The following is a 12,242-nucleotide window of genomic DNA, read 5'->3' on the forward strand; positions in this document are numbered from 1 at the left end:
CCTGATCCTTTTACAGCAGGCCCATTTCTAATAAGATCAATATATTATTAAAATTCATTTAACAAATTACAACACACTCTCTTTTACAAAACAAAAACAAAAAACACCCACTACGATGCCTTAATCCTTTTTGATACATTCAGTCACAAATAGCTTCCTTAAAAGAAGACCAGAAAAGACTTATTTTTCTTTCTTTTCAGCTTCAACTTCCTGCTGCTTAAACCTAAATCCGAATTTTGTGTGTCATGCAAAATAACAAAACATAATGTGAATTGTGCTTTTGTCTCAGCATGATGCAGAGACTCTCCCATTATGATTTAGTATTATGTGTGTGAACTATGCCATTACAGCTTGATTAACAAAACACAATGAGAAATCCATCTATCACAATTATAAAGACAGGATATGTTTGTGCATGCAAGTACTCTGAATACTGTCTTGGAATCAGATAGCTATGTTATATTTAGGAATATATTTCTTTTCCGTACCTGATGAGTGGGTATTTTCATTTCTACTCCGCAATTCTTCAGAGACAATTTGAAAATGATTCACAATAGTCTTTAAACTTTCCAAGCTTAAACACTGAGAATGAGGGGTTTTTACTGTAAGCCTATACTGGATCTGAACCAGAAGTAGAGTCATCATAATGGAAGTGACTTTAGCTAAATATTGTTTGAACATATACAAAACAGCTTTATTTATAAACTGCATTATTCAAATGTAATATTAGAGAAAAATAATTACCTGCTTTTGTCTGTATAGTCTTTGGAACAGGTGTTTTGGGTTCTAAAGGAACTGGCTGCATTTTCTTTGAAACTAAAATAAAAGAAATTGTCATTAAAAAAAAAACATTGGTACAAATTTATATTAAAAATTATGGCTGTTCTACAGTAAGCCTTTTCAGGACATAATTTAATGCCAATCAAAGAATTTATGATATAAAGACTAAATCTATCATTAAGACTAAAGAAAAACCTTAAATGTTGTCAAGATGGAATTTTAGGACTAAAATAATCTAAGAATGCTAATCCTTTCTGAAGAATTTTAAAGTGAAAATATAATTAAAATAATATAGAAAAGAAATCATCTTCACCTGATGGTTCTGTGGGCATTTGAGGCCTAGGAGATGGTCTTGTTTTTGGAAGTCCTAGAAACTTGTGAAGATCTAAATATTAAAAACAAAAATAACAAGAAAAGCCACTATATGATTTCACAAATCTTGAAAAATACTTATGATTTAATGATATAATATAGTGGACATAATCTTATATTTTACATACTCTCTGCTTACATAATGATGGTATAAACATTTTTACTAAATCAGACTGAGGGAAATAGACTCATGTCCACAATTAGTACCAGACTCTCCATTGCTAAGTGACATTGTTGTAAAGCAACAAAAGTGACTGCAGTCCTGGCAGTCCCAGTTGCCATTTAACCAAGAATTATACTTGTTAAGTAAGTATCCACCCCAATCCAAACCATTCCAGGTTTGATGTCTCTTAGTTCTGAACTTCAGTAAAATGAACAACTGCCTACAACTCCTTCACCCACCTATATGTCCCTAACTTCAGGCATGGGTCATAGTATAAATCCCTTTGCTTAGTACCATTGTAACTTTGAGCATTTGCTGTACGAACAATTGTAAGTTGAGGACTGCCTGTCTAAGCATCTGTACAGGATGAAAGAGAGAACAATGTGTATGGTTAAGCTAATTGTTCTGTCGCCAGTAAAGAGACTCGCAGACCGGAGTTGACTTCAGCTCTTTATTAATAAACAGTAACTTCAACTGCAGTCGAACCGCAGCAGCCCTTTTTATAGCGGCTGCTCCACGGCTCACAACCAATGACATTTAGTTAAACTTCCCACCGCTATAGGTGGCCAATCAGATACTAACGTTACTAACCAATCGTATCGTTGCTTCTGCTAACCAATAGGAACATTGCCCTAGAAGTCTCTATTTAAATACACTACACCAATGGCCAATGCCACTCAAAAAGATAGCTCACAAAGACAAATATGTGAATTTACAAATATCTAAAAGACTCTGTTGCTCACCAGCTTGTAAAAGCTTGTATTTTGAGAATTGTATCATTTTGTTTTGTTAAAATGCGATTGAAAAAGATATTGACTGCAATCCAACACAGTGATTCATCGTGATGAAGATTTATTTCAGTGAGATTAAGTATGTTTAATGTCTGTTGGATTGTGGCTATTCCTTTACTAAAACAAAGTCATTCCTTTTTATAACCAAACTGGAATTTATTGTGATGATTAAAATTATCATAAATAGAAAACAAGGGTAAACTCTGCTAGTGGTTATTCAATGGATTCTTAAAGTCACAACATTGTACACTGCTAGATTAATAGCAAAGATGGCTTGGAAAAACCAAGAAATTTTCTTTAAGTGACATAAATGAAGTACTAATATTATTACTAGTAAATACTGCAAAGGCAAAAGATTCAATTCCAAGATAGGTTTATCTTCATGGTGGTACTTTTAGCTAATGTTTTTTTTTTAAAGTTACCATGAAGCATGAATTCCAGGGGTATATATAGTGTGCTGAAGACAGCTTCACAAAATCAAAGCTGACAATAATGGCAAAGACAATGGAATCTCAAAACACAAGTGAACAGACTTTGGACACATTATTTGAAGATCTAGATTTCCAGGAAAGGCTTTAATTCTGGGAAAGGTGGAAAGAAAAAAAAGGAGAGGATGATTAGCAACAAGATAGATGGACTCAGTTACAATGAGTGCACTGCTAAAAGACCTAAATGATCAGATTAGGGGTAGTTTGTCATGCGAAAAAAATCTATGTATGTAATTTCTAGAAATAAAAAAATGACTTGATGGCAATAATAAAAAAATAAAAAAATACATTAATGCAAGGTATTTAATTGATTTAAATATAATGTTTGTACTATATATATTAGTAGCACTATTAGTAGCTTTGCAATATGTAAACAAAGTATTTACCCAATGTGACAGGTGGCATTTCAGTCATAGGAACTTTGCTAGGTTTTGAAGATTCCAGTTCACTTTCGGTGTGAGCTAAAAGAAATCAAAAGTAACACCTTTTCTTTACACACCAAATGACCAAATATATGGCATACTTCAAACAAAGCAGGTTTCACCAGATAGTATTTTGTGTTTTCATTTCATTGCTCCAAAAGCTGTTTTTCAGTTAATAGAGGAAATGGAAATAATTCAGTGAGCAATTAATAAATAAATATTAGATGACAGAATATTTTTCAAAATCTTACTGTTGAAATATTCCTGGAAAAGACACAGGAAATATATATTCTTGGGAAAAAAGTCCCTTTGAATAAAGTGTGCCTTATTTTTCAATAAACAAACATTAGATTGCATTACATTAACAGGGTGTTACATACCCCTCTGTTAAAGATGGATTTCCTTATTATTTTTTTGTTCTTCCAAATTAAAGTGAAATCTCATTAACTATGGGAAATCTATTTCACCTACTACTATCAGCAATTCTTTTCTAGTTCAAAAATTCTGTTGCTTTTCTCTTTTTATTCTTTAAATTTCTGAAGAAAGGGAACAGTCACTTTGTTATCATTTAAACAAAGAAATATAAACTTTTAAATAACATTTTAGGTATAAGCAATTTCACTTAATATCTATATTCTTTTTCTTCACTATCCTATTCTCTCTGGAATATAAACTGGGAAGGGCTTTGATTAGCAGTCTTTATAATAATTTGAACTATATTTCAATAAATATAAAATATTCATAAGCTTATTACATGATTCATTTCTGGGCTTTGAAAATTTCATTTCATTTCCAGAGAATTAAAAAAAGTTAAGGCCATTTTTATAAGAACTATTATTTTTCATTAGCCATTCATAACCAGATGTTTTCCAGATATGACAGGACTACAGGCCTCAGAGCTTACAGCCAAAAGAACTTTTGGCCATGAACTATACTTCCAGCTTATATAAAGTGAATCAGATTGAAAAACCTTTCCTTACTTTCTGTCAACATAGCACTTGCAGTTCTGTACATAAAATTCCACAAATTAAAACTGAATACTGTTATAAAATGTGCTGTTTTTACATGCCATTACTATGCCCCTTTCTATACAACTATTTCGGCACAATCTCACAATTATTCAAAAAGTTAACCCATGCTTTAATTAGAAATGCACTGATAATATAGCACCTCATAGCTTGAAAAAAAAACAAACAGTGCATCATTATGGCACTGTTTCAGTTCAGAACATGTTAATTGGTAATTCAAAACAGCAAAATAAAGCATGGAAATAATACGTTACCTTGACTGACTGCAGAATCTTTTGGAACATCAGAAGCTGTAGGTTTACTCCTTTCCAAATCTTGTTCAGCCATAGCTGTATGAAGATGGATGGATGGGTGGATGGATGGATGGATGGATAGATGGATGGAGGAGGGATGCAGGGAGGGAGAGAGAGAGAGAGAGAAACTATTAGCTTAAACTGAATTTAACTTTATCAGTAAGCTAAATTCAGGGGTGGGATTCAAATTTTTAACAATTGGTTCTATGGGTGTGGCTTAGGTGGTGGGTGTGGTTTGGTGGTCATGTGACTTGGTGGACATGGCTTGGTGGTCATGTTATTGGCTGGGTATAGCCAATATCACTCACATCAAGGCACGCATCTCCTCGCCTGGCCTCTCATGACTATGGGATGCTGCAACAGTTGTAAGTGTGAAAAATGGTCATAAGTCTCTTTTTTCAGTGCCATTGTAACTTTGAATGGTCACGCCACACAAGCAAAGTACCAGCAAAGGAGAGGAAAAAAACTCCAGAGACATTCCTGAGACAGGAAGTCTAGTCCTGCCAAGAATGTAATAAGGGTTAACAGAAAGGCAGTTTCTGTAAGCAACACCAGAATGTTTTCTTCCTGCCTTCCTTACAGGATTAGGCAGGAACAACAACCGGTTCTCTGAACTGCTTAGAATGTTAACAACTGGTTCTAGCGAATAGGTGCGAACTGGTAGAATCCCACCCCTGGCTAAATTATATCTTCTTCCTAAGAAGGACATGAACTCCTTTTAATAAAATACATTAGATTATACCTGAGCTTAGAAGCAGTTATGGACCTGCTTAGTACTTGGAGAGACTATTACCAAAAGTATTTCCTGGTTTGTAAACTAGACTAAGAAACTGAATAAGATTTCAAAAGCACTGGCAAACTATTTTATTGCTGTTGCCAAGAATTAACACTTATGTCCAATGTAGCTATCAAATGTTAAGCTCGATTCCAATCACACTTACTTATTTGTAAAGTGTGCAGCACTGTAAGAACATGAGAAAAATGAACTGCTAAAAAAGAATCTAAATTCTGAACCTGCACTCTGCTAGAAAGTCAGATGTGATGTAAAATACTATATATGGCTTTAAAAGCACAGATTCAGTAATGCCTGATCAATGGGTCTGGGTGAATACTATTTCTGACATATGTCCAGCAGTCTTCCCTAACACCAATGGACAAAAGGGGCCTTCCATCCATGGATTATATGCTGTTCTGTCTAATCCATGGAGAAAGAAGACAGATTTATTGGAAAGAAGAAAAGAGTTTGCTCTCCAGCTATCAGATCTCCAGTCCCATGGAATCAGAAAAAAAAGGGGGGCATCACTCATGTTCATCTCCATCCATTGCATTTCTTTCCAACTTGAGGAAACCTTCTCTCCACAGAATGAGAAGTGAATAGCTGGTTCTCTTCTCATATATCTTTAACTGCTATTTCCTGAATTAAAACTTCACAAAACTGCACAAAACACATTAATGTATATTCACTGGTTCTCTAGAAGTCACTGAATAAAATGAGCAATAAAAATCAGGAAAATGTATGTCTCTCAATATATTTTTCCAAATAATGTGAGATGTGATTCATTTAAAGTAATATTAGCTCAGTATAAATAATTAAATAAAAGTTCTTGTCAAATAACTATATAGAAAGAAAGAAAGAACAAAATAATCACCAATCTGGGATTGTGGGGCAATTTCTTTGACTTCTGATGTGTTTGATTTTGGGATCCATTCTTGAGCTTTGTTCTTAGCTGCATAAAGCAAGAATGCTTTATGCAATCCTTTTTAGTTTAAAAGGAAAGATATATCATCTATATCTGCAATTAAGGTTGACTACTTTTAGTCAGGCCGTCTGAATCAGTATACATTGATTAGTTTACTGCTTAAATTACTAAAGCTATATTTTGGTTTTCCATATGTACAATCTAAATAAAAGTGCATGAATCTTTATTTTCAACTTTCCTTAATATAAACACACCATATTGCCTGAAAGTCTATTATTTTAAATACAAATTTCCCAGGTAATAATTTTATTTTATATTTCAGAGGTTTTTCTACATAAATTTTCTGATACAAGTTTTAAAAAATTAAAATGTGTTTAAATGCAAATCTATGTTTTTCCAAATATATATAGGAAATGTTTTCTTTGTGGACATAATAGAAAATGGAAAGACAAATGATAACTAACTCCATTCAGCACTACCATCTATGGTCTGGTTGAAATTGTTTATTTATTATGCTACATATTGCTGAATCTATCAGGATAACAATATCCATAGTAAGTGAACTAAACAGCAAATAAATAATATATCTAAACAAATTATAGTAATTTGAGAGAAACATTATGCTAAATAGTTACACAAAACCATATCAAAATTTTCTGTACATTTCCATTCTTGTTAGGTTTTTTTAAAAGTCTACACTGATCCCTAAATATAATGATAGGGAAACAATTGAATTAGCTTCTGAAGCACATCATGACTTAAGCAATTAATTTTAGCATATTTATCACATACAAAAATTGAGCAAATAGACTTTGGAACTTTTACAGGTAATAATTAGAAACATTCAGTTCATAGGATTCTTAAATGGAAAAAGTCACTAGCCTCAAATAACTTGGAACATCAGAAACAACCATAAACTGCGCTCAGTTGGACTTTATCTACAAAGCCTTACTTTTAAAGTCCTCATTAAATAACAATTTGTACTGACTGTAGGTCAATTGATTCTGGAATTATAGCAGAATTTAGTCTTCTCACTTATTGTCATAATATCATTCTAAATACAGAGTAATGAAACAAGGCTATATATAGTTAGATTTTTATCTTTATCCTTTTTTCCTTCCAGCCAATATCTCAACGACTGCCTGCACAAGTTCCAGCAATATTTTTGCCAAGTTTTTCAGAAGTGGTTTGCCATACCTCCTTCCTAGGGGTGGAAGAAAGTGATGGGCCCAATCCTGTCTTCTGCCTTAGTTCAGCATAAATTGTGACTAGTTAAACAGGTAAATAAGTAAGTAAGTAAAAAAAAGGTGGCCTTTTGGTAGCTGAGTTGTGATGACCCAGGGTGGGATACAAAATAAACAGTCACAAAAAACAGGGGAAGCCCTTTTTTTCCCCTTCACTTTGCTTCCAGGCTCAAAATATCCTTGACTGGAGACAAAAAGCTCCCACACAAGGAGGAGGAAATGCCGTTTAAATTATAAAGAGTAAAAAACAACACAAACTAGGCAAGATAAGGGCTTGAAGACATCCACAGATATCAGAACACACACTGGGAAGGATGTCAAACTCAGAGAGGAACAATAAACTAGAGATATTTCTACGCTTTGTTTCCAGCACTTGCCCGTACGCATGTCCATCCTTTTATCCAGTTATCATAGCTGCAGCCCATGAAAAGGATCAAGGCCCTCTCCTCCCAGTAGACCACGTCTCTCCATTATCCTCTCCTCCCTGCACTCCCTAGGATGGAGAGGGGATGGCCTGGGTCCTCCTCTGACTGGCCAGTCGGCCTCTGCCGTTCCCCAGCCTCCTCCACAATCTCCGTATCCACATTTCCACTTCCTGTTGGCTGCTCCTCCTCTCCCTCAGAGTCAGTCTCCACCAGGGGCATGACATGAGTATACTATTTCACATCATGGCCATGGTTGTTAGGAATAACCATAGTTACCTAACGTTGTTTGGGTAAATAATATATAAACCATGATAGCAAAGTTTAAATGTGTTTTTCACTTTAAACTCTAAATGATATAATTTGGGTGCGGTTGAGAAACTGCCATAAGAGGGAGCTAGAGAACCTGGATTGCTACTGGATTGATGGTTGATTGTTCTGCATGTTCCCTGTTGCTGATGTCGAAGGAGGAAAGAGTTTTGAATGCTGCATATCTAATCTACTGTGAGAAGATATTTACTGGACTGATTTATGGATTGACATTGTAAGTTAACTGATTTATTTTGACACTGGATTTTTGCAATTGAACAATGCTGCATATCTAATGACTGAACTGACTGAACACTAGTGAATGATATTTGGACTGTTTGACCCTGCTAAACTCTTAATGGAATAAACTATTCAACTAAGACAGTGTATCCATTTTTACTGAGTGTGAAAACTAAAAAACGCTTTCTCTCATATTCGCCTGACTGCCTGACTGCTGTGCACATTCTGCTAGGGTATATCCCTAACAATGGTTAAACATATGACACTCCTATGTGAATGAGAGAAAAATTCTATTCACCCAAGGTTTTCTACTTACCTACACTTTGTTTTGGTTTTTCAAATATATCCAACCCTGAGGAAGATGGAGGTTTCTGTTTTGTTGCATTGAAATCAGGAACAATAAGGTGCACTACACATACAGATAAATGAATCAGTTAATCAGTTAGAAGCGTTTTTAAGATTCCAGTTATGTAGAGAATAAAATCAGTAGTAGAAAGAATCAATTGGCAGAGTAGAGGTAGAAAAAGGATTATAGCTTCATCTTATAAGTATAGAAAATTATGTGTTTATTTTTCAATAACTGCCAATAATAGGCATCCTTTACCATCCCAGAGAGATGTTATATAATTACAGTACACCAGCTTTTTAAAACCCTTTTACTTCTTTTCTGAATATGTATAGTAGAATACCAAGACAAAATGTTGATATTGTTCAAGTGATAATGCTAACAAAATAAAGCATTATGTTACCAACAAAGTTGGCACTACCAATGACTGAAAGGTTTAACTGTGTACTTTAAATTTCTTTATCATAAAAGCTCCATTAGCTTGTACTCCAAATGCACTACAAGCTAATAAGAATTGGTTTTGCTATTATATCCATTTAGACTCAGAGCCTCCCACAAATAAGTTGTGAAAGAAAGTCACAGAATGTTTATAAAAAATAATGACCATCTTAATTACCTAATATTGGTCCTGATAAAGGAGAGTTTCCTTTATGTAGAATTTCAGACTGTGTCCGATGTGTAATATTTTGAAGAACTGTGGAAGTAATAAGAATGAAACTGTTAGAAATTTTTTGATATAATAAATCTGACACATTATGGTTGATACGAAAGATTCTGAATGGTTCTTATAAACTACATTTTTATTAAATTATACATATTTTTGTTATTTATGAAACACAATATTTAGTATTATGTAACATTATATAATGAAAATGTGGATTTGAAGGTGAAAAACTACCAAAGAAACTTTGGAAACTCCAGATAGGATACTAAAAATTCAAGGTGATGATTTTATTTAAAGAGTTTTGGCAGATACAAGAGTGCACTAATTATCAATTAACATCAGATCTCTGAATTCCTGATATAATGACCATATGCAAAATTATAGTAGATCTCATCATTTACTACCTTCCAAACCTTTCAAAAGCTGTATACCAATTTTGCTAAGAAGAAGATAGTGTGGGGTGTGTGTATTTGGTTGGGAAAGAAACATACTAAATCAGAACTTATAAAATGATACTTGTATGTTTTTAATAACCTACTTGATACAGAGAACAGCACCTTGTGAATGATTAAAGTAAATATATTGATATCAATAAAGTTTTATTTGCAAAAAGCTTGTGATAGTTATTCTGCATAACCTTCCTTGATTCATTCCTGTCCACAAGGCTACATAAGCAGGGATTCTGCTTTGCTGCCAAACCATTGTATGTGTTGGGGGGTAAACTCAATCCAGGTTTTGTTTAATTTCCTGCAAGGATGACAAGCTCTGCTATATAACTTGACTAATGCAAGATTTCTCTCACTGAGGGGAATTGTCTGAAACAATTGAATTTGCTGAAAGAGTTGATATTTTAGAATATTTCCAGCATACTTAAGTTAAGCAGATGTATTTTTGCTCCAATTGCATATAAGCAACACATCTTTTTTTCATGCACATTCTTTCTGTTCTATAAATATAAGCACACAAAATACTACATTACCTTGTTTGATTACTTTAACTGGAACAAAAGTTTTTGAATCTGGTATAAACTGAAGAAAAGTAAAAAAATAGATACATGAAATACCTGTATATATATTTAAAGACACAAATATTGTTCTTTCCTTCTAAAATTTATTTTTCTCAATGGTGCCTATAACTTTCATATGCACAGCAAGTACATCAGATCACAATTGAATTAAAAATGTTTTGTTTATTTCATAGTAAATGATTTATGAAGTATTTTAAACATGTCATGAATATCCATTCCAGTGGCTGAACGAACCAGAGAATTAAAATGGTGGAACAATATTGTAATTTAAGCACTAAAACTGTTTCCAAACTTTTAAAGATTCTTAGAGGCTTAGTCAGAATGTTCATTTGAAAAGAAACCCACATATATTCCCCTCACAATCCTATAATAGAAAAAATATTTTTCATTGTTTTTGTCCAGTGCTGATAATCCAGAGAAGTGTTGTCTGGGGAAATCTGGGAATTGAAATCCACACATCATAACATTGTAAAGGTTGAGAAAAACTGCTTTCTCTTCTTGAATGGCTAATTTATATTGTGGATGGAGCTCTACCCCCATGTGTGCAGTTTGGAATTTTTACCACCCTTTAAAGAGGCCCCAGAAACAAAACTTTCAGTGTGTACTTCATAGTTAAACATCACCTCATGTTTTAGTCCAATGAATGAAAGCTTTTTTTGGATCCATTCCTTCAACATCCAAATTTTAATTTTTTGGCCTACATTAAACTGATATTGTATGAACAAAAAAATCCTTTAAGGACTAACTTAATTAGTTATGCCATGATATTTTATACCCAAAATGAAAATCCATCACAAGTAAGGATACGGGCTTTAAAATTCATTTTTTCATGATATGTCAGGAACAATCAATATATTTTGAGAAAAATGCAATGGAAGATAAAAATAATTAATTCCATTTTTTTAAAAATAGTCATTGCAATCCTATTAATAAGTACTCATAAAATTCTTACAATATATATCATTCGCATACACTAAGGCAAGGTCATTTTAGCTATTTATTGTATAAGTCAGGTTTAAACATGAATTAATCTTACATTCAAATAAAATAATGTCTTGATCAAACTGATTGATTACAGGTGAACTGTTTCACTTAACAATTCCCCTATCCCTGCTCTCTCTAATAATTAAATGAATGAGCAGGTTGTTAAGCGGAGCACAGAGTGCCTCAGAAGTGGGGGAAACCAGCCCCTGCTCACCTGCCTCAAGTCTCCCAAGGTCCCTTCTATCCACTGATATCCCATGCTTTGCTTCCCATCCTTGCAGAGGTGGTATTCAGCAGGTTAAGAACTGGCAAATCCCACCTCTGACTGGAGATTTTACAGTATCCTTCACCTGCCACGCTCACCAAGCCAGCCCATAGAACTGGTAATAAAATTTTTTGAATCCCACCACTGCATCCTTGGGTCCCCACAGCCACTTGGTCTCCAACTACTCCCTTCATAATCAGTCACTTATCTTCTGAAGATCTACAGAACTCAGGAAGTTAGGGTAGTAAAGGAGGACAGGATGCTCCTTTGATGGACCACATGGCAAAATCCCACAAGCAAAATCTGACAGCAACTACAAAGTGCTAGGTTACATTAGTCATAGAGTTGAAGCAGCATCCAGGAGTGTTTAGAAAAAGATGGCCGCTTGTGAGATTGTGCCTTGTGGCCATTGAAGAAACCTGTTCTCCTTCCCTCCCTGAGGTCCAGAGAAGTTTATTGAGCAATTGGTGACTGAGGTGAGGAGGAATATGTGGGATTAGGCGGCATGGCAAAGGAGGCAAAGTGCCTTTAGGGACCCAATGGTGCAGGATGTGAGGGAGACATAGGTGAGGGATTGCGCTGCAGTGTCTCTGCGGTTGGTCACAAGAACAAATGATCATGGGAGTGCTGTGGCAGCTGTAACTTGAAATCGAGTTATAAATAGCTTTGTGGAACGGAGGGTCTGTTGTAACTTCCAATGATTG

General features: G+C 34.3%; 1 protein-coding gene across 1 annotated transcript in view; it reads right to left on the bottom strand.

Moving 5' to 3' along the window:
• The window catches only part of ABI3BP (ABI family member 3 binding protein), a 173,107-nt gene that overhangs the window by 102,690 nt on the left and 58,175 nt on the right, over positions 1–12,242 (bottom strand). Inside the window, exons 7-14 of the mRNA XM_087966474.1 lie at positions 10,242–10,290; positions 9,215–9,292; positions 8,569–8,661; positions 5,987–6,064; positions 4,299–4,373; positions 2,981–3,055; positions 1,094–1,165; positions 745–816 (exon numbers count right to left, since the gene is read on the bottom strand). Coding sequence (XP_087822600.1) covers positions 745–816; positions 1,094–1,165; positions 2,981–3,055; positions 4,299–4,373; positions 5,987–6,064; positions 8,569–8,661; positions 9,215–9,292; positions 10,242–10,290 — 592 coding nt within the window. The remainder of the gene's footprint in view (positions 1–744; positions 817–1,093; positions 1,166–2,980; positions 3,056–4,298; positions 4,374–5,986; positions 6,065–8,568; positions 8,662–9,214; positions 9,293–10,241; positions 10,291–12,242) is intronic.

The sequence above is a fragment of the Notechis scutatus genome, chromosome 5, assembly GCF_049901735.1.
Source record: "Notechis scutatus isolate UNSWTSFEM ecotype Mainland chromosome 5, rNotScu1.2, whole genome shotgun sequence".
Lineage (NCBI taxonomy): Eukaryota > Metazoa > Chordata > Lepidosauria > Squamata > Elapidae > Notechis > Notechis scutatus.